Source organism: Ochotona princeps, chromosome 17 (genome assembly GCF_030435755.1).
Source record: "Ochotona princeps isolate mOchPri1 chromosome 17, mOchPri1.hap1, whole genome shotgun sequence".
NCBI classification, from domain to species: domain Eukaryota; kingdom Metazoa; phylum Chordata; class Mammalia; order Lagomorpha; family Ochotonidae; genus Ochotona; species Ochotona princeps.
In genome coordinates this window covers 44,818,961-44,841,935 of record NC_080848.1, presented here as the reverse complement: position 1 = coordinate 44,841,935, position 22,975 = coordinate 44,818,961, and the positions used below count along the sequence as shown (strand labels likewise).

Genomic DNA, 22,975 nt, shown 5'->3' with positions numbered 1-22,975 from the left:
GCTGTTCAAATAAATAAAACAATATATCCTAAAAGACAAAGAGAAGGATCCAAATTCCATCCTGGGGCTGGCACTGTGGTACAGTGTGTTAAACCACTACCTGCAGTGCTGGCATCCCAGATGGACGCCTGTTCGAGTCCCGGCAGCTCCACTTCCCATCCAGCTCCCTGCTGATGTTCCTGGGAAAGCGGTAGAGGATGGCCCAAAGCCTGGGGGACCCTGCACCCACATGGGAGACCTGGAAGAAGCTCCTGGCTCCTGGCTTCAGCCGGGCCCATCCCTGGTTATTGCAGTTATCTGGGGAGTGAACCAGTGGACGGTAGCTCTCTCTCCCTCCCTCTCTGTAATTCTTTCAAATCAATAACAAATCTTAAACAGCTCCCCATGCCCTGTGCCCCAGCTCCTGGCCTTCAGAGCAGGAACCAACTATAGGTCACAGAGCTGGCAGCACTGTCCCCTACTGCCCAGCAACCCTCACAGCAATGACAGCCCCGGGCTGGAAGGTGGGAAGACAGGACATCCACTCAGGACGAACTTGGTCAGGAGACTCTGACTGCAGAACACTGGGCACTGGGAGGACATGGGGCTGGGGTGGCTGCTGGGGGTCATCACCTTCCCTTGGTTCCACTGTGCCATCCGGGCAGAGCTGGCCAGAGGATGCCGGCTGACCCGGCCCCTGCTGGGACACAGTGAGGAGTCAGCCTTGAATGCTCCCTGGAGGAGGGGCAGTGGGGGCAGCGGTAGCCACTGGGGGCAGGGCCAGCTGGGCCATGTCCAGCTAGGAACACTGCCCGAGGTTGGGAGCAGCTGGAAGGGCCCTCCCGCTCATCCTGCACGCTCACAGCCAGCTGGTTCTGTTCACAGAAAAACCATCCCAGTGTCCAGCCCAGCATTCCCGCAGACCCACGCCCCGCCCGGCAGACAGCACCTTCTGGCCTCGGAGCGCTGGATGGGAGCCCAGGGGCAGCGTGTGGCCATGCCCTGGGCGCCAGGTTTCTAAGCCAAATGGAAGCAGATCTCTGGCCAGCTGGCTCACATCCCATCCGAGAGCGCTGGCCCCTCTGAATAGAACACACATACACACACACACACACATCTACACACTCACCTGCACACACACACATCTACACCGACATGCACCTGCACACACACCCACATCTACACACACACATGCACACAATCTATACACCAGACCTGCACACACAAACATCCACACACATCTACACACACACAATCTACACACCACAGACCTGCACACACCCACATCTACGCACATACACACAAACACACTGGTATACCCACATGTGTGCATGTACCTTCCTGCCTCTACACAACACATACACACACACACACCAGCCTTTACCAGGCAATCAAGCCAGCAGTTAAATTCCTCCCCCCAATGGAGGAACCAAAGCCACGCATCCTCCTTCCTTCATCCCCTCCACCTGTGCCCACTCTCCACAGAAAGCCCCTGAGCCAGCTTCTCCCCTCGCCCTGGCGGCTCCCTGCAAACCCGCGGCAGCCCTCCCTGTGCCTGGGCCTCCTGCAGTCCGGATGCCCAAGCCTGGGGTCCTATTCCCGGGCCAACCGACCGCGATGACCCCACCCGCAGCTGGACCTAATGTCCTTACTCCCCAAATGGGGATACCCCACTCAGCAAGGGGGCTGCAGTGACAGGCCTCAGAGCGGGCTGGCGCTGGGCAGGTGTGTCCCTGGGGCGCCCACAATGGGGAAACAACCCCCGGAGGCCAGCAGCGAAGGCAGAGGAGTGAGCATGGGCAGGGCCAAGGAGGTGATCAGCAGTCACCCCCTCTCCTCCGCACCCCACAGGTGACCTCATCCTGCCTCCCCGGGCCCACAGCGCCATCTACCGTCCCTGCAAAGTGGCGGCCCCTGGCTAGGCCGGGCCAAACATGCCTGACGCAGGAACCCCCAGCTCCTCAGGCAGCAGGACTATGAGGAGTAGAGAGACGGGGAGGAGGCCGGGACCACCAAGGCCCGCGCTCCTGCAGGCAGCTGGCAGTGTCTGAGTCAGGGCCGGGGCATGACTGACATCTAGTGGACACAGGCTGGGGCTGCGACTGAACGCCCTTCGGCACAGTGACCCTGACCAGGAAGAGGGTGGCAGGAACTGGAGGGGGTCTGAGGGAGGAACCCAGGCTGCGGACAGGTGGCCTGGGGGTCAGGACAAGGGGCAGGGCAGAGGATGCTGGCAGAACCATGCCCCCTGCAACAGGAGGCAGTGGGGAGGGACCACTTGAGAGGACTGGTAGGCAGCCTGGTCAGGTCACCGCCAGGATGCAGCTGATGGTGGAGGGTCTGAGGCCAGGCAGCCAGAGGCCCTGGGGTTGGGGTTTCAAAGGAGTCGAGGGCGGACTCTAGTCCTCTGCCCTGGACCCTGGGGAGGTGGCCCCTTCCATGGAGATGGAAGAGGACAGCACAGCAGGAGGGCTTGGCCAGGTTTTGTCTTGGGGTCTGGAGGCCCCAGGCCAGGCTGCAGCACCTGAACCCAAGTCCCTGAAGCTCTGAGCATCCCAGGAGGAGACCCAGACGTGCACAGGTCCCTGCAACCCCTCGCAGTAGGGCCTCCAGGGGTGAGGCACCAAGGCCAGGCCCTGCCCCAGCCATCCTGGGGCCCCCGGCCATCACCAACCCCAGCGAGCAGAGCTCTCTTCCTCGGCCGCCCCATCTCATGGCCACTCGGGGCCCCAGCACAGAGATGGCTGTGGTACCCTCGTAATGCTGCCAGACTCCTCGGGGCCATTTCCACCACCTGCACAGGCGTGGCCCTGCTTTCTCTGGGTCTCAGCAGCTCACTGGCCTCCCAGCTCTGCTGCTGGGACCCATCCCAGGACCCTGAAGAGCTGTGGGTGCCAGCTCAGATGCCAAATGCTGCTTTCCCGCAGCCTGTCGGGCTAGCACCACTGCCCCTGCCCTTCCACCCGACTCCAGGAACAGGCTTGCAGCAAGAGCTCCTGCAGCCACCGTTTTCCCTGGCCGGGTCCCTGGGCACCGAACCAGCTGGCTGCTGGCCAAAGGTTTGCCCCTTAGGAGGGGCCTTCCCCGACCACCCCACGGGACTCCCTTTCCAGTCCTGCACCCCCCTCCCACAAATCCTGGCCCGTGCTTGGCCCTGCCTAACCTCCCCAGTCTGGAAGCCCTGTGAGTTGTTTGCCCTGGTGGGGAGTTCATGTCCTAGAGGGTCAGTGCCTCAGGAACGGGGTGCTGGGGACTCCCCCAATGTCACAGGGCTGAGTTCTCCCCTACAAGGCGCTGTGATAAAGCGAGGTCACCCCAGGAACCTGCTCCCCTCCCTCAGCCAGACACTTGTGGCTCTCTGCCCTATGCTAGTCCTGCCTACCCCATCAGCTCCAGTTCTTAGAGAGGTGACAGCGGTGCCAGCGGCAACCTGTGTACTTCCCAACCCCCCCCACCTCGGAGGAACCCCACTCCCACCCAGAACCCAGTGACGTGACACACAGTGGGGGTCACACAGTCCCTCCTGCCCTGCCAGCCACCCACAAACAGGGAGGCAGATCAGAAGCTTACAGTGAGAGAACAGACCCCTCTGACCAGCACACCCGTCTCCAACTCAATCCTCCCCACCCAGCCGAGTCCCAGGGCCAGGCAGCCACGGGCACAAGGGAGGCAAAGACCTACAGCCACACATGGCCGGCACCCAACCAAATCCGGGGCCCGGGCAGCTGTGGGAACCCCCCAGCAACCTCCCGGGCAGCAGCCTGTGGCTAGGATGGGGGGGTGCTCCCCACCCCAGGAGGATGTGGCAGCGAGAATAGGGATACGAAGGGATACGAAGGCTGTGCCATGCCCTGCACTCATTCTCTGAAGCTGTGAGAACAGGCTCCCACTGCCTGGCTGCAGACAGATACCTCGGCTCTCCCTTTCCCTGAAGGCCAGAAGTTAGACATCAACAGTGCTGAGACCAGAAACAGGGGGCCTGCAGGGCCAGCGCTGGAAGAGATCTGGCCTGGCGTGCCAGCCAACAGGCAAGCTGGGGACTGGCCAGCCCCTTGTCCCATCTCAGAGGCACAGACTTGCCCCCTCCCCGTCGTGTGTGTCTATCTGGGAATGAAGATGAGGGCCCTGCCCACCTCTCTGTACCCCTCATTGCCCTGTGCTCCGGTAACACGTGTGCATCTAGGACAGAGCAAATGTGGGGACAGATGGCCAAATGGACGGACTGACGGAAGAGGGGCTGCGCACACCCCCTTGCTGTGTGGAATCAAGACCAGTTCAGGTGGCCCAGCCTGCTGGCCAAGGCCTCTGGGGAGGAGGAGAGGGGGGAGGGGGCAAAGTGGCCCTGAGGCCCAAGAAGGTCTGTGTTTACACACATCACTGCCCCAACTCCCTCCTGTGCTGGGTGCACCGTGTTCCTCCAGACAGCGCATTTGGAAGGCAGTCTCTCTCCTGAGACCCACCGCCCTCCCTTCCCCCCACCTCCCTGCCCTTTCCCAGTGGGGAAGACTGAAGCAGACAGAACACAGCCCAGAGCTCCCCTTCAACACAAACACCTGGCAACAGTGCGGTGCCGACACGGAGAACCTCCCAGGTGTGCACAAGGCGTCCGCAGCTCCACATTAGCAAGCTGGCCCAGCACCGGCCCTCCCCCGCCAACCCCGGAGGGGTTGACACTGGAGGGGGGACACACTGAGAGCCACACGCCCACAGTCCCAGGGAGGGGGCAGGTTGGAGAGCAGAGCCAAGCCCTGGCCTCCCTCCACCACATTGCCTACAGGGTTCCCAGCAAGGGTAGCTGGCTTGTGGCACCAGGAGGGTCTCCTCCACTGGCCTGGACAACCCCCCTCACCTGTTGGCACGGCTAGCACAAGGGCCGACTATGGCGGGCACAGGGAAAGAGGAGCAGGGGCCAGCCACCTGTCCAGCCGTGAACATGCCCCATATCCCAGCGTAGGGCACTCACCACATTCCAGAAGAGCGGGTTGAACGCTATGGTGAGGACGGCGACCACAAAGCTGGGATGGGAGGGGTCCACGTAGCCCAGCAGCTGGTTCATAACGCGGAGATCTGCCTGGAGAAACACGCGTCCCAGTAAGTCAGCAGGAGCCCACCAGGCCCCTCGCCAGCACCCTCCTCCCCAGACCTCAGAGACTGACACACCACCACCGGGAGGCTGGGAACACGCACGTCCAGCGGAGGTGACTCCCGGGCAGTCGGTGAGCGGGAGGCGAAAAAAGCCTGAAACCCAACCAACTGTGTCCTGCCTCGGGAGCCAGCACCGGTGCTGGAGGAGGCAGCTGGCAACTCAGAATGTGGGCGTCAAAGGGAAGTAATACCAAGTCGGGGGGCAGGGGGTGGTGGCCCAGGGGAGGACCATGACCCGAGCAGGGACCGGAGAAAGCCCAGGCAGCCGGACACTGGAAGGCCAAAGCCAGCCAAGACAATGGCAATACGCCATTCCTTCCATGGCCGACAGCTGCCTGCCGTGGGGGCACAAGGAGCACGGGACAAGAGGGGCAACTTCCAGAGCAGGGGTGGGGCATGGTGGAGGTGGCATCAGGCACAGCCACGGACCAAGAGACCCGACAGGGAGTTCCAGACACCCGAGCCCACCTCTGGCTACGGAGAGCATTTGGGGGAGTGAACTGGTGGATCAAACATCTGTGTGTGTGTGTGTCTTTCAAATCAATAAGTTAAAAACTTTTTACAGGGCCCGGCGGCGTGGCCTAGCGGCTAAAGTCCTAGCCTTGAACGCCCCGGGATCCCATATGGGCGCCGGTTCTAATCCCGGCAGCTCCACTTCCCATCCAGCTCCCTGCTTGTGGCCTGGGAAAGCAGTTGAGGACGGCCCAATGTATTGGGACACTGCACCCATGAGGGAGACCTGGAAGAGGTTCCTGGTTCCAGGCTTCGGGTCGGCGCGCACCGGCCCGTTGCGGCTCACTTGGGGAGTGAAACATCGGATGGAAGATCTTCCTCTCTGTCTCTCCTCCTCTCTGTATATCTGACTTTCCAATAATAATAAAATCTTAAAAAAAAAAAAAAAAACTTTTTACAGAAAAAAAAAATAGGGAGGGAGGAAGAGGAAAGCAGAGAAATAACCTGTGCCCCCTCAACAGAAGCAGCTCTCAACCTCCCCCAGTGCCAGGTGGGCACGGGGCCACAGGGTGGCTGACGGTTCTTGGAAAACGGCACGAAGCAGCCTCCCATGTGGGCTCCCACCAGGCTAGGCTGGGCTGGGCTGGCCCCCAGCTCCCCGTCCCTGGGGGCTGGCAGCTGCCCAGAGCTGCAGGACCTCCCATCCCCCTGCCCCCTGCCGGTCGCACCACCCAGCGCCCTGCCTGGTTCCAAAGCTCAGGACCAGTGTGCTCCACACAGGATGCTCGGCTAAAAAAAAAAAAGTTGCAGATACTTTCAAGAATGCACATTTGCTGGGTGCTCAACTCTCCCAAAGTATCATTTATAAAAGAGAAGTTTTTTTGATCTATGCGAAAGTAACAGTAACAAAGAAAGAGATATATCTTCCATCAATGATTCATTCCCCAAGTGCCTACAACACCTGTGTGGTCCTGTGGTCAGCCGGGCTGCAGCCAGGGGGCACGGGATGCCCTTGCGTTCTCCCACATGGGCAGGAGGGGCCCAAGGACCTGCTTTCCTGGTGCCTCAGCTGGGAGCTAGGTGCAAGGGGTGCAGCTGGGCTCCATGACAGGGATGCAGGCCGTGGGAGTTCAGGACTACAAAGCAAGCCAGCAAGAAGAAAAGAAAAACAGCCCCAAACTGCCCACTGCGTGTCAGCCCCAGCCCAGCCCCACTGCCCACTGCGTGTCAGCCCCACTGCCCACTGCGTGTCAGCCCCAGCCCAGCCCCACTGTGTGTCAGGCCCAGCCCCATGCCCACTACGTGTTAAACCCAGCCCAGCCTCACAATGCTTTGCTTCAGAGACCCTCTGGCACCAACTTCTAGGGGTGGGCCCTTGACCTGCCACTGCCCCTCCCCAGCCTGGGGGCATGGTGGGGTGGAGCTGGTTGCCTCCAATTCCTCTGCAAAGCTCCAGCTGCCATCAAGATCATGTTGCTGGGGCCCGGCGCAGTGGCCTAGCGGCTAAAGTCCTCGCCTTGAAAGCCCCAGGATCTCATATGGGCGCCGGTTCTAATCCCGGCAGCTCCACTTCCCATCCAGCTCCCTGCTTGTGGCCTGGGAAAGCAGTTGAGGACGGCCCAATGTATTGGGACACTGCACCCATGAGGGAGACCTGGAAGAGGTTCCTGGTTCCTGGCATCGGCGTGTATCGGCCCGTTGCGGCTCACTTGGGGAGTGAATCATCGGGCGGAAGATCTTCCTCTCTGTCTCTCCTCTTCTCTCTGTATATCTGACTTTGTAATAAAAATAAATCTTAAAAAAAAAAAAAAAGATCATGTTGCTTAGTGGGTCCAAGGAACATTCTGAAAAATCACTAGCACATAACATTTCAGAATCCAAGTGTCCTCCCCTGCCGGAGAGGGAGGCGTAGGGAGGCTGGGCACACCCCAGGCCAGCCCAGGGCCTGGGGCAGCAACACTGAGCCTTGGCCTCAGGGACCCTGTCCTCCCACTTGGGCACAAAGGGGGGCAAGGGTAGTCCTGGGAAGGCCACGGCCCTGGCTGCTCAGTGCATGGAAGGTGAATGGCCGCAGCTCTGGGGCCAGCCCAAGTCCTCACTTGGCCCTAGCCCTTCTCACTGCTGCCCATTGCGCTCCCTGGCCTGGCTTCGGCCCATCCCCGGCCTCACCCTCCCGCCCCTTGGCACACAACCATGGCCACCAGCACCCCTCCCTGCTGAGGGGGAGGGGAGGGCCCCTGTGGTGGCACCTGCTTCATGAGGCTTCTCCGTGTGATGGAAATGCTCCCAGGTCCGCTCCCGGGCAGGGACTCCTACCACCCCTCAAGACTCCTTCTTCCCTCCCACCCCCTCGATCATACTAGTTCTTTTCCTTTTCTTTCTTTTTAAGATGTATTTATTTTTACCAGAAAGGCAGATCCAATTCTACAGAGGGAAGAAACAGAGAGAAAGGTCTCTGTCCTCTGGATTCACTCCCCAAGTGGCCGCAATAATTGGAGCTGACCAAATCCTAAACCAAGAGCCAGGAGCTTCTTCAGGGTCTCCCACACTGGTGCAATGTCCCAAGGCTTTGAGCGGTCCTCGATTACCTCCCGGGCTACAAACAGGGAGCTAGATGGGAAGTGGAACGCCCAGGATGTGAAAAGGCACCCTTATGGGATCCTGGTGTATGTAAGGCGAGGATTTGACCACTAGGCCATCGTGCCAGGCCCAACAGCTCCTTTTCTTGTGAAGTTTATGTCTCCACCGCATGGTACAAGGTTGATGCCTGCTCTCCTCTTCTGTTCACCAAAGCATTAGGCTTCCCCCAGCTCGGCACCCTGAACTCTCCTCCGGCAAGCCCTTGGGAGGAAGCGGGCAGATCCCTGGGGACAGGGACGTGTGGAAACCGGCCTCTTCACAGCCACAGGGGCTGGGTTCCCTATGGGTGCCTCACTGGTACCTGGCTGTGAGGCATAGTCTGGGCTGAGACCCAGGCCAGGTTTGGAGCCAGCACTGGACACTGTTAGGGTCAGGGAGAAGGCAGAGCCTCCCACGGTTCCCACCACCCCTTCTCAGACCCCAGCAGGCTGACTACCTCTCCAAGGCACACCGTCAGTCTGAGGTCCCGGTGCAGCTGGGCAGCGAATGGCACGTAGGTGGGGCATCCAGATGCAGAACCCTAGCAGGGCCAGAATAGTCCTGGGGCCTGGCCCTTCCCCTGTAGCCAGCATCCCACACTGGAGTACTAGTTCGAGTCCTGGTTGCCCCAAGACCCATTCAGCTCCCTGCTAATAACAACGCGCTTGGAAGGCAAAGGGAGAAGCAGCAAAGGCTGGGGCCCCTGCACCCACCTGGGAGACCCCGATGGAGCTCCTGGCTCCTGGCTTCAGCCTGGCCATTGTGGGCATCTAGGGAATGGGGCAATAGATGGCATGCGCTCTCTCTGGATAATGAGGATTCCCGTGGGGCATCTGTTGCAGTACCACTGTTGGCTATGAAGGAGGACCCCACTTTGCAGTAGTCACCAAGCGCCCAGGGGACTCTGCAGGAGGCTTGTGAGGGGCTGCCATCCTCCTCCTTTGCCCCCGCTGCCACAGACTGGGGCTCCTGAAGATCTAAATGGCTGTGGGCTCAAGCTGTTCCTCCTCCTCCCCTGCCCCGGGACTTTGCGGTCCCCTCCTATGGTCCTTCCTGCCTTTTATGAGAGCCACGGTAGATGGCACAGACAGAGGCACTTGGAAGATGAATCCATGAACTCTGGGTGACCGTGGCAGCAACTGACCACCACCTGGGTTTCCAAGTCAGGGCTCAACTGGTCAAAACCAGACCCTGGCCCCAGGCCCCTCCTCCACAGGGGTCCCAGTGCCCAGGGTCAACTCCTCAGACAGGTAGGATGGGAAGACACATCCCAGGCCACCTGAAGGAGCAGACTGGGGTTGCCTGGAGATGCCCCTGCTGCTAGCAAGGGGCCGGGGAGGGCTTGTGCTGGTTCCCAGCAAGCAGTTCTAACAAGACTCACAGGCGGGGGGCAGAGGGGCAAGCCCAGTTCACAGGAGGTAAACTCCACTGCAGGGACCCTGGGGGCTGCCAAGGAAGACACTTCCCCGAGAGACCAGGCGTTGGAGGGTCACACTGTGACACCCAGGCAAACAGCAGGGTCCGGGGAAGTCTGTCACACTGAGGGCACCAGGACAGGGAGGGGGCCGCCAGTCAACAGCCTGCATTGGAGCCGGTGCCTGGAGCAGGCGCATGCAGGACCCTCTCCTCTCACACTACTGCCCGCCCAGGACCCTGTGGTCTACATGCGGGGCCGTGGGGCTCTGAGGAAGCAGCTGTGTGGGCTGGAGCACTTCTCAGGGTCTCCTTCTAGTTCAGGAGGCTGAGGCAGGTGGAGAGGCATGGGCTGCTCCCCCTGACCTGCCACGCAGACCCCTCACCTCTCTGCTTTCCGGAGGTGCCTCTGGGAAGACTGGCACTCCGAGGGGAGGGGCCACAGGGAGGACACTGAGTTACTCTCCTCAACCCCCACGTCACTGGTCACCGGGCTGGAATGAAGGGCCAGAGCCCTGGGCGGGAGGGAGGGGCACCAGGGTGGGTGTCACAATGCAACAATGACCCCTGTGGCCACCAATCAGCCATGGGGACGGTCTCTCCAGGCGCCAACATGAACTGACCCCAATTCCCAGAAGGGGAAGCTGGGTGCTCAGCACCCCCTGCTTGCTGGTCCCTCACCTAGGGTCAGGGGCCGCACCCCTCGATTGCTGGTCACTCACCTAGGGTCAGGGGCCCCACAGCCCTTCCAGGGGTTGAACCCCCAGATCCCTCAAGGAAGGAAGGGGACCTGAACCCCTGCAGCTGGGAGCGGGGTGATCTCGCTTTTCTCAGCAACTCCAAGAAGGGGCTTGGCAGCCCTGTGAGGCCAAGGAGGCTCCAGGGTCAGTGTCTCCACACACGCCTGACAGGTTGAAGCTGCTGGGAGCTACCAGCCACCCTCACAGGGAGTTAACTGGTGCCAAGGCCTTGAAGGGGACAGGACAAGGACAGACAGACACAGGGCTGGCATCTGCAGGATGGGTACAGCAGCAACACCTGTGTCAGTGCCATGAGGCAGGTTCCTGCAGCATGGCACCTGGGCTGGGCTCTGGCAAGAAGCCGGGCTGGGGGAGGGGAAGGAAGCAACAGCACGCCCGGGGACACGCAGGACTGGAAGAGCTGACAGGCGAAGACCAAGTCGAGGGAGGAACCTGGTGCTTCTCACTCCTCCCTCGGTGACACTCGGCTAAGGAGGCAGGACGGGGCACTGAGCAAGGCCACCACCCCCACCACTCTCCCCCAACACAAACCCAGACGGACTGCACCTGCACCAACAAACACATCTGGCTTTTGCTGAGACGCTGCCACTCGGAACAACACTGCAGCCTCCTTCCCATCCAGCTCCCAGCCAACGCACACCCTGGGAGGCAGCCTGGGCCTCTGTCAGCACCCTTGAGTGACCTGGCCCAGCCCTGGCTGCTGTTGTGGGAATTCAAGGAATGAACCAGTATCCCTCACTCTGTATCAAATAAATTGAGACAAAAAACAAAACAAAACAAAAAAAACTTTAAACTGAATATTACAGAAAATATGCAAAAGATACTCTCCAATTACAACAAAATTAAACCAGAAATCAGTAACAAAGACATGGCTTCGGAGTGAAAGTTTCAGAAGACATGAACCACCTCTGACCCAGACATAAATGCAAATACAACGTATCAGAAGCCCAGGGCTCAGGGCTAGCCAGGAAAGAGCTGGCATGGGCCTCAAACCCTCAAACCCCCTGTGAGCCCAGCTGGCAAGGAAAGAGAGAAAAGGAAATTAGTTAACAATGGAGGGAAGGCGAAAAGCAAACACGTTCAATACAGAAAAATAATCTTTTTTTTTTTTAAGATTTATTTTGGGCCTGGCGTGGTGGCCTAGCGGCTAAAGACCTCGACCTGATCGCGCCGGGATCCCATATGGTCGCCAGTTCTAATCCCGGCAGCTCCACTTCCCATCCAGCTCCCTGCTTGTGGCCTGGGAAAGCAGTCGAGGACGGCCCAAAGCCTTGGGACCCTGCACCACATGGGAGACCTGGAGGAGGTTTCTGGCTCCCGGCTTCGGATCGGCGCAGCACCGGCCGTTGCGGCCACTTGGGGAGTGAATCATCGGACGGAAGATCTTCCTCTGTCTCTCCTCCTCTAAGTATATCTAACTTTACAATAAAAATAAATAATAAAAAAAGATTTATTTTTATTGGAAAGGCAGATTCACAGAAAGGAGATACAGAGAGAAAGATCTTCCATCCGCTGGCTCACTCCTGAAGAGGCTTCAACGGCCAGAGCTAAGCTGATCCAAGGCCAGGAGCCAGGAGCCTCCTCCAGGTCTCCTGCACAGGTGCAGGGTTCCAAGGACTTGGACTATCCTCCGCTGCTTTCCCAGGGCATTAGCAGAGAGCTCGATCAGAAGTGGAGCTGCTGGGACATGAACCTGTACCCACAAGGGATACTGCATTTGGGGGTGGAAGATTAGCCAATTGAGCTATTGCACCAGCCTCCAAAAGGTAATCTTTTGTGAAGACTATTTGACAGAGTTACACTAAACAGGAAGAGACAGAAAGAGAGAGAGAGAAGGGGGCCTGGTGGGGTGGCCTAGCAGCTAAAGTCCTCGCCTTGAACGTGCCAGGATCGCATATGGGGTTCCAGTCCTGGCTCTGGGCTCCCAAATCCAGCCTGGGGAGGCAGCAGGCAATACTTCAAGATTTAGACACTTGCCCCACAGGAGCCCCAGCGCCAGCTGCTGCAGCCATTTAGAAAATGAATCAGCGAATGGGAGAGGGCTCTTTCTCACACACAATAAATAAATAAATAAATAAATAAATAAATAAATAAGCCATCTGCTAAAATGACCGATATTTACTCCGTCCCCCCGCCCTGATCTCATTTTGGTCTTCTCTCTAAGTCCCTCCTCCCCCATTTTATGGACCAAGACACTGGGCACATTGTAGGGACATCTACCCTGAGCTGGTGACATGGCCACACTCTGCTCAAGTGAGCAGGTGGGTCCCTATGGAGAAGGGCCTGATGGCCGAGCAGGACAGGGGCCCTCCTGACCCCTGCCTTTGTAGAGGGCTTCTGTCAGCCTGGGCACCCCAAAAAACCAGCACCTGAGGTCCCCAGGCACTGTCTGCCGAATCCTGAGGTTACCTGACGCTGCCCCCCCAAACACACACACCTATACCCAATGCCACCACACGGACAGCAAATCAGCTGTTACCATCCACCAGCTGGCCAGTTTGGTTTCAGGAAGCTACCAAGTTGAAGCGGAAGGTTCTGGAATCCCATCATGGCAGGCAAAAAGGCCAGAGAGGGCACACCCCCACACTTCCAACAGGAGCCTCCCAAGGGGCTGGCGTTGTGGCTCAACAGGATCTGTGGCGCCAATACCCCCACATGTGTGCTACTTTCGATCCAGTTCCCTGCACCTGGGCAGGCATCGTAAGATGTCCCAAATGCTTGGGCCCGCTGCCGCCCGTGTGGGAGCCCGGATGCAGTCCCAGGCCCCTGACCTCTGTCAGCCTTCTGGAGGAAGCAGCGGATGCAAGATTTCCTCCTCTCCCTCTGACCCTGGACCTTTGGCTTCCACACTGATCAATAACAGCAAAGCACACACACAGAGACAAGGGTTTCTCCCAGTCACAGCAGGTCCGAGAGGCAGCCGAGGAAGGGTCTGCTCCCACAGTCACACCTGCAGAGCAGCTTGGCAGTGCCAGCCACTCGTGGCCCGGGACTCCCAGTGCTGCGGGAGGAAATATTTTCTCTCCTCCTCTCTATATCTGATTATCCAATTAAAAAAAAAAAAAAAAAACAGCTGGGGCTGGAGCTGTAGTGTCACTGATGAAGCTGCCACCATCTGCAATGCTGGGATCCCACATAGGCGCCAGTTCAAATCCCGGCAGCTCCGCTTCCCATCCAGCTCCCTGCTTGTGGTCTTGGAAGGCAGTCAAGGATGGCCCAAAGCCTCGGGACCCTGCACCCGCATGGGAGACCTGGAAGAAGTTCCTGGTTCCTGGCTTTGGAGCAGCCCATTCTGGTCATTGTGACTGTTTGGGGAGTGAAATACAAGATGCAACCTGCTTCAGAAGTGGAGCAGCAGGGACACAAACCAGTGCCCATGTGGGATGCCAGTGCCTGTAAGTGGAGGATTAGCCAGCCGAGCCATTTATGCTGGCGCAGGATTTTTTTTTTTTTTAAATATCTGCACAGACACACATGATGTTTCAGTTACCTCATGCCAGTCAGTGGCACCAAATCCCTACAACTCAGATGCCCACAGGATTGAAGGCAAACAGGGTACACAGCGAGGGCCACCAAACTTTGAAGCAACACCTTTCAGGATGGACGTCTGGGGTCATAGGAGGGGAGGGGGCACGCGTGGGGCTGCAGAGCAAGGGGTTCAGCTGCTGCCGGGATGCTTTCACCCCAATTTGGTGCCTGCTTCAGAGTCCAGCTTCCTGCTCACACATCGCAGGAGGACCACAGACAATGCCGTGAGTGTGTGGGGGCCCCGCCACCCACGTGCGAAAACCAGATGGAGTTCCAAGCTCCTGGCTTTGGGCTGGCCCAGCCCTGGCTGCTGGCAGCTTTTGCAGAGTGAACCAGCAGACAGAATATTCTCTCTTTATCTCCATGCTTTTCTTTCTCTCTCTGTCATTTGAATAAATAAAAATTCTTTAACACAACGATGCCCCTTGAAATGCCCACACCACACACTGGAGGGCCTGGGGTAACCCTCCGATCCAGTGCTGTCTCGTTCCCAGCTAAGGTCCAGCCTTGGAAGCAGGAAGTGATGAACCAAGGGCCTGGGATCCTGGGCGCGGAAGGGGTAAGCCAGTGCATGGAGGTCTCGCAAGCTACATGAGTAACTTTTTTAAAAATATATATGTATTTATTTTTATTGGAAAGGCAGATATACAAAAAAGAGAGAATCAGACCATTGGGTCACTCCCATGTGGCCACAACGGCTGGAGCTGAATCAATTCAAAGTCAGGAGCCAGGAGCTCCTTCCAGGTCTCCCACACGCAGGTGCAGGGTCCCAAGGCTATGGGCTGTCCTCGACTGCTTTCCCAGGCCACAAGTAGGGAGCTGGATGGGAAGCAAAGCTGCTAGGATTAGAACCGGCGCCCATATGGGATCCTGTTGCTTACAAGGCAGAGGCTTAGCCCATTGAGCCATTGCACCATACCTAGTAATTTCTTTTAAAGAATTTTATTTACTTGTACTTGAAAGTCAGAGTTACAGAGAGAGACAAAAATCTTCCATCTGCTAGATCACTTCCCAAATGGCCACAACAGCCAGAGCTGGACTGGTCCAAGAGTTTCCTCGAAGTCTTCTATGTGGTTGCAGGGACCCAAGGACTTCAGCCCTCCTCCCTGCTTTTCCAGGCTACTGGCAGGGAGCTGGATCTAAGTGGAGGCACCAGGACTCGAACTAGTATCCATGCAGGATACTTGCGCCCCAGGTGGAGGATCAGCTTGCTGTGCCACCACGCTGGCTCCAAGTAGTTTTTAAAATAAATAAATGATGAGGTTAAAAATTTTTTCAACTAAGGATCCAGGAGGTTCCACCTAAGGATACATGTCATTCTTGTTCTTTTTTTCCAACTCCCTTGGCAACAGACAGCTTAACTGTACCAACAAGAGCAGCCGTGGAAAAAACAGAGTGTTCGTCAGCAAGGATCACGGCGACCTGCTCCTCGCTGCCAGCCTCCAGCTCTCCACCAGCTCTGGAGAACAGAGAGGCCCTCCCCGCGCACTGGGTGACATCCCAGGCTGGCCAGGCTCACCCCGGACAGGCCTGCAGCGGGAGGAGGACCTGCCCCCACACCCTGTCCCTGAGGACCCACGGCTTCTCCCACCACAGCTCCCGTCCACCCTGCCAGCCCTGTCCCTCTGGTGACTTGCTGAGGGACAACGCCAGAGAGCCTGAAGGAGCCCACCCTGATGACCACAGAATGGTCTCTGGCCTGCTGAAGGCTGTGTGGGGGTGGACAGTGGAAGGTTGTGGTTGGTCTCCCTCCCAGGGGTGCAGGTGGGGGAATGATGCCAGTTTATAATTGAAGGGTTTGCATTGCCAGAAAGCAGTGGTCATGCACCTATTGACAGATCTGGAGACCCAAAGCACCCTGGAGGCAGCAGGTGAGCAAACCAACCAGATGGTCGCCCCTTCCCAGCCATGCAGACGAACCTAACCCTAACCCGACCAGGCAGACAAACGCACATGAGACCACCACCTCTGCTGCTACACCCCAAGCCAGTGGCGTCTCACCCCATCAGCCCCTCCAGTGATGATGGGAGCTCCCGTGCCTTGTCACCCGAGTAAACCTGCACTTGGCTTCTCTCCCCACTCCCCGGGTGCCTGTGTCCAGGCTGGGAAAGGGCTGTCCACACCAGGACAGACTCCCTGGTGCCCAGTGACACTGGACACTTCACCTGACCCAGATCCCTGGTACTGTCCCCCGTCCCTCTACACACTCCTGGGCTCTGCACCTGCTCCCCTCTCCCAACCCACGAGTTGAGGGATGCGGGGCTCATAGGCCCAGCCACCTCCCTGCCCACCACTGTGCAGGGCCGACCTCGGTGGGGGACCCCTGTGACCCAGCGAGGGGGACGGAGAGGAGCCGGGGTCCCCAAGTCCACTGGCCGGGCATGTCCAGGGTGTCACAGCCAGCTCGGGGCGGACGGACACACAGCGCTAGGACACACACACACCCCCTCCTAGCACAACCCCAGACGTACACAGGGTCACGGGGTCCCCGGAACCCGCTCGCACCCCGCCCCTCGCGCCGTTGCCCGGCAACGCGCGGTCCCGCCCCCCGGGCGCCAGGGCGGGACTCAGTTGGTACCTTCCTCCAGTCGACGTGGCCGAGGCCTCCGCAGCACTCGGGCGCCGCCCCCAAGCCGCTCATGGGCTGCTCGCCCCCCGACACCCCGTTATCGCCGCCTCCCGCGGGTCCCTGCACCCCGTTACCGCCGCCTCGCTTCAGGAGAGAGCGCACAGGGGCCCTCCATCGCACCAGAGGAGCGCCGCCGGCCGGGGCTTTTTCCCGGTGGCTCGAACCGCCCCGCGGCCTGCTGGGAAGTGTAGTTCAGCGCCCGTCCGCGGGGCCGCGGCTTCTGCGAGCTCGCGGCGGCGGCTCCGGACCTGACGGACTACATTTCCCAGGGCGAGCTCGCGTCCCCGGCTGCCCGGCGGCGTCCTCTCGGGCTCAGCCTCGGGCCTGCGACCCGCCTGCTCACCTGCACGGTGGCTGTGCTGCACTGGCGGCGGCGGGCGGCCGTAGGTATAAGTAGCTTCCCGCGCAGCCCCCCGCGGGCCTGGACTTTGGACCCGCCCGGGTTTGCTTTATCCCCGGGGCGCTGGCGGGACCCCTCCTCCCGACGCTGAGGGTTGGGGGTGGGAGGTGAAGTGCAGGGGCAGGCTTGTGATCTGGCAGGTAGGACCCGCTGACCCTCGTCAAGCAGGAAGTGCATGGGTAGGGTAGATATGGGGACCCTGCACTGCCCCCAGCCCTGCAAGCGCCAACCCTGGGAGGCAGCAGGTCGGGGTTCCCTTCTTGCCATGAGGAGGCGTCCCCAGCCTGGGACCCATAGGACCCGCTGACCCTGGTCATGCAGGAAATGCATGGATGGGAGAGGGCCGGCTGGGGACCCTGCGCTGCACCCACCCTGGGAGACAGCAGGTGGGAGCTCCCTGCTCGCCTCGAGGAGGCGTCCCCAAGCCTGGAACCCAACGCAGGCGTTTGGGGGAACCGAACTGCGGGCGGGAAATCTCAAGTGTCTGTGCCTTTCAAGTAAATAATAATTTAAAAATTAAATTTAAGGCCTGACAGACCACCACCACCACCAGGGCCTCTCCAATCTCTTCCTCCCTCGGGGCTGGGGGTGGGATCCAGTCCAGGGTCCTAGCTGCAGCCCACCCCCCACCCCCTGGCCCTCTGAGTGGCCCTGTCCCCTGTTGGTCCCGCATTCTATTGCCTACCTGAACGCTTCCCTGGTGTACCAAGCCAAGAAAACCAAATAAAACCAAACTCTGCGTGTGTTTGCCTGATCAGGGGCATAGGAAGGTCCACGACCGCCGGCCGAGGTCACCCCAGAACTGACGCAACTAATCCAAAGCAAACAGCTTCCCCAGAGCCTTGCTCCCTCGCAGCGTCCCGGACACTACACACTCAATGTGGTCAGCAAAGTCACACCTGCTGGTACACTCCAGAGGGAGACTCACTGCCTGCCCAGCTGGCTACTCGGCCCGGATCCCTCAACGCACCCTCTCTGACGGAGTTACTTAGAAAAAATTAGAGGGGAGACAGAGATGAAGATCTTCCATCCATTGACTCACTGCCCAAGTGGCTACAACAGCTAGAACTGACCAAATCAGGAGCCAGGGACTTCTTTCGGATCTCCCACGCAGGTGCAGGGTCCTAAGGATTTGGACTGTCTTCGGCTTTTGCAGGCCACAAGCAGGGAGCTGGATGGGAAATGGGGCTGCCAGGATTAGAACCAGTGCCCCTATGGGATGCTGGCGTGTGCAGGGTTGAAGACTTGAGCCACAGGGTCCTCCCCATTTCTTCCCACAGCACATTCTTCCCTGGAGGGAGAACAAAGAGAGCTATTGTCATAACAAAAGCCTGGAGACAGGCCCACCCGAATCTCCCTGCCATCAAAGCCGGTTCTCAGCTTATCAGAATGGGAGGAGGAAATTAACCAGACCTACCCTACTGGTGTCCTGTAGCTCTGGGCCAGGTGATGGGTTTTTTTCCTTCTTTTTATCTTGAGGTGGAGCGTGGGAGACCCCATTTCCACTATTTCCTAGGTTTTTATTTTTGTATTTTCCCTTCTTTGGAGCCCCCACACCAGGACAGGAGCCTCGTTCCCACCTCCACTTTAAAAAAAAAAAATTAATTTTTTTTTTATTGCAAAGTCAGATATACAGATGGGAATATATTCTGTCCAATGATTCACTCCCCAAGCGGCCGCAACAGCCAGAGCTGAGCTGATCTGAAGCCAGGAGCCTCTTCCTCCAGGTCGGCTATGTGAGTGCAGGGTCCCAAGACTTTGAGCCATCCTCAACTGGGACATGAACCAGTGCCTATTGAGACCATCCAGGCCTGCTGAGATCTTGGCCACACCTTCAGGTGGGCGGCACCAGCATTGCCCACCCATTTTATAATTAATTAAGAGACCACCAATGGGGAACATCTTACCTGTAGGTTTCCCACCCAATAAGGAGGGGTCAAGGAAGGCTTAAAAATCCCAAGACCCTTGCTCAAACCTTTGGTGTCTCTCCCTCCCCTTTCGAGAGGCACCCCACCTCCTGGCTTTCCCTTCCCTGCTCACCCGGTCCCTTCGCAAATAAACTTATCTCTTTGCAACAGATTCCCGGCTTTTTATTTCTATACTAAGCTGAGGAAACAACCCACTGGGCATTTCTGGTAACACCTATATGGGATCTCAACATGTTCAAGGAAAGGACTTTAGCTGCTAGGCCACCGCACCAGGCCCCCCACATTTTAAGTCAATCCTACTTTGCAAACTAGAGTTGTCTGCGTGAACATTCTTCTTTAGTGTGAGACAGACGAGGTTGCTGCCACCTCCATCCACTGTGGGTGCAGCCCAGACTGCAGTGGCCTTGGTGCAGGCAGGTTCTGTCCCCAACTACCCCTTCCATGTGCATAGGGCCCTGCCCCAGCACCAGGCCCCTTCCTTCCCACTGGCCGCCCCCACTTTCCCATCCTGCTTCCCACGCAGCAACCATCGCCCTCCTCATACCGGTTCAGCTTGCTCACTTGCTGTGGACTGAGTGGCCCCCTGTCGGGAAGTGCGCTGTATACACAGGAAGATTTTCATCTGTTTGCTGATGGCTCTCACCCGCCCACCTGCCTGGACAACCCCAAAGTCAAAGCTCAGCAGTGCAGGGGAATAAACAGTGGGCGTGCTGGGTAACCCTGCCACCTGGAGAGCCAACTGTCGCTCCCACCCCCACCCCCACTCCTGCCCCAAAGTGACTGCACCTTCCTTCTGGAGACTAGAGTCCCCTTCCTGGGCTGTGTGGCCTGGGGAAAGCGACTTACCCTCTCTAATTATGTAAGAGAGGCAAATTTCCCACGTGAACACCACAGTTGGGGACAGGTCTAGCCCGTCAGGGTGCCTGGAACTGAGTCCCTCTCTGCTTCCCACTGTGCTAACGCAGGCCATGCAGACTGTGGCCCAGGTGCTTGGGCCCCTGCCACCCACGAGGGAGACCCAGGTGGGGCTCCTGGCTCTGGTTTGCCAGTGGTTTGGGAAATGAACCAACAGATGGAAGATCTCTGCCTTACACTGTCCTTCCAATAAAATCAACGAAATGCTCCGTAAAACAGCAAGAAACACTTGTTACAAAAACGCACAAGAGGGCCCAGTGCAATAGCTCAGTGGCTAAATCCTCGTCTTGCACACATGCCACCAATTTGTGTCCTAGCTGCTTCACTTCCCATCCAGCTCCCTGCTGGTGGCCTGGGAAAGCAGTGGAGGACGGTCCAAAGCCTTGAGACCCTGCACCCACAGGGAGGCCCGGAAAAGTCTCCTGGCTCCTGGCTTCAGAATCGGCTTGGTTTTGGGTAGTGAAACAACAAATGGAAGAACTCTCCGTCTCTGTTTCTCTTTAACTGGTTTCTGAGTAAAAAATAAATCTTTAAAGAAAGAAAAAGGAGCAAGAGAATGTAAAAGTTAAAAAGGAGAATTCATTTAGCTGAAAAGACATGTCCCTGGGGCTTCTCCAGGGTTTAGCGGAAGGCAGGGGACAGAGCGAGCAGGAGAGCCCTCCCCCCATGTCAGGGACAGCAGGTGCCCTGAAGGAGCCAAGGGTGCTGCACGCTTCACACGCGCCCTGGAGTGTGGTCACTGATGCCCACCCAGAGCACTGGAGGCGAGGGGCTGGATCTGCTCCAGACCCAACAAGTCTCCCAGGCTTCAGCCTGGAACAGGAGGGGCCACAGGAGCCAGTTACGTCACCAGCCTGCTGGGATTCCAGCCGACCAATGGGGCACACAGGAACGGACATTCCCTACATAATTGGGGCATAGTATGTATTGGACAACGGCTCCAAATGGCTGGTGGAAGGCACGTTTGACTTTCAGATCCTCACGGAATTGGGTAACTTGTTTCATCGCGAGGACAAATGGTCTGAAGTTCCACACGTGGAAGCTTTTTGGAATCTCCGCACCTGCCGTTCCGCGACTCAGGTTCTCCTGGCCAAGGCTAAGTCCTCCCTGTCTCCCAAGGATCTCTTGGACTTTTCACCTAACCACACCTTTTCCGAGCTGCCAGAACCTTTAGGACTCACTCCTACAGGCTCTTCTCCTCCCCTGCCTCCTATTCCAGCTTCCTTGCAGGTCTTTGAGCCTTCAGCCCATCCACCTCTGTACGTTACCCCTCCAGTCCCTCTGCCATGTTCCTAGGTCACCTCCTCTTTGTCACATCTTCTCCACTCCCGGTCCCTCTGTTTCCAGACTCCCTCTTCACTTCCTGAGTCACTGCTGGATTGCTTCACCTTCTTTTTTTTTTTTTAAAGATTTATTTATTTTATTGGAAAGGCAGATGTACAGAGAGTGGCTGCAATGGCCAGTGCTGTGCCGCCGATCCGAAGCCAGGAGCCAGGAACTTCTTTCCGGGTCTCCCACGTGGTTACAGGGTCCCAAGGCTTTGGGTCGTCCTCCACTGCTTTCCCAGGCCACAAGCAGGGGGCTGGATGGAAAGTGGGATTAGAACTGGCGTCCATATGGGATCCCGGCGTGTTCAAGGCGAGGACTTTAACCATTACACTACCGCACAGGGCCCATTGCGTCGCCATCTTTTTCTCCACCATGTTCCCAAACTTTCCTCTTCCTACCCCTCTGTTATTTCTACTCCCTTCCCTTCCCCACTTTATTCCACCTAATCCCATCCTTCTCTTCGTTCTTCCTGTTCCCTGCTGTGTGGAGGATCCTTGCTGCACAGAGGGTCCCTGTCCTGGCCCAAGGACCTCTCTGACCTCTCTACCTCCCAATTTCCCCGGCTCACCCTCCCCCCCTCGGAACCTTCCTCCTCTATTTCCTTCACTTCCTGCGCGGATACCATGTTCCCAAGCCGCTTCTCTCCACTTCTTGCTGTGACGCCATCTTCCCAGCTCCCTCCTCCTCCTCCACGTGGTAGGATCCCATCCACCATCTTGCCTTTTTCCTTTACCTGACAGGACCCTGCCCACCATCTTGCCTTTTTTCACGTGGCAGGACCCTGTCTGCCCCTTGCCTTTCTCCATTTCCACCCTCTGCCTAACCTGCTCTCCCCTTTGGGTTCTTCTGACTTAGCCCCAGTAATGCCTGTTTCCCTGCAGCTGCGAGGACTGGTTTTAACTCTTTCCTTTCGTCATCCCCACCCCCACCCCTTAGCTGAGAGAGGTGTGGTAAAGATAAGCTAATTAACATCTAGTAAGAAAAACTTACTAAGTTTGTTCTGTAATTTAATTTAACATTTGTATATCAAAATAATCCAGTATAGGGCCCGGAACGGTGTGGCCTAGCAGCTAAAGTCCTCACCTTGAATGCCCCAGGATCCTATATGGGCACCGGTTCTAATCCCGGCAGCTCCACTTCCCATCCAGCTCCCTGCTTATGGCCTGGGAAAGCAGTCCAGGATGGCCCAATGCTTTGGGACCCTGCACCCGCGTGGGAGACCTGAAAGAGGTTCCTGGTTCCTGCCTTCGGATCGGCACAGCACCAGCCGTTGTGGCTCACTTGGGGAGTGAATCATCGGATGGAAGATCTTCCTCTCTGTCTCTCCTCCTCTCTCTGTATATCTGCCTTTCCAGTACAAACAAATGAATCTTTAAAAAAATAATAAAATAAAAAAACCCAAAATAATCCAGTATAGAGTTGCTCTAATCCACTGTGAAATTATTCCAAGCCATGAGGTAAACCCATGTGCTCTTACCAATTGTTTTACAGAATATTTCCAGGTTAAAGCATGTTGCAGAAGCGATGGGAAGTCATGAAGCTTTGAGAGGAATACATCTTGTATGGTTTCTGTGCGATGCAATTGATCATTGTCCTTAAAATTGCCTATAGCATTTTTCTAAATATGTATCATTGATATTATTGCTTTTTCTAATGTACAATTTAGGTTAACTCTAAGGCTGTGGTTGTTTCAAATTTGTAGCAGACATCATCCTTTGTTTTTTGTTTTTGCTTCTTTTTTTTTTTTAGACAATAGTAAAACTACAAAGGCATATGGGGGGAACCAGGAGCAGTCCTAACAACCTCTTAACAGGAGGTCATATGCACAGAGCAAGGGGGACCCTAGAGTGGAGCAGGCGGACAGGAGGAGGCTTGT

At 57.4% G+C, this 22,975-nt stretch overlaps 1 protein-coding gene across 1 annotated transcript in view; it reads right to left on the bottom strand.

Annotated features, from left to right (window-relative positions):
• PEMT (phosphatidylethanolamine N-methyltransferase) overlaps positions 1-16,730 on the bottom strand; it is a 44,968-nt gene extending 28,238 nt beyond the window's left edge. The window contains exons 1-2 of the mRNA XM_004599397.3: positions 16,477-16,730; positions 4,943-5,050 (exon numbers count right to left, since the gene is read on the bottom strand). Of these exons, the coding sequence (XP_004599454.2) occupies positions 4,943-5,050; positions 16,477-16,539 (171 nt within the window). The 5' untranslated portion in view covers positions 16,540-16,730. The remainder of the gene's footprint in view (positions 1-4,942; positions 5,051-16,476) is intronic.
• Positions 16,731-22,975: the final 6,245 nt, after the last annotated feature.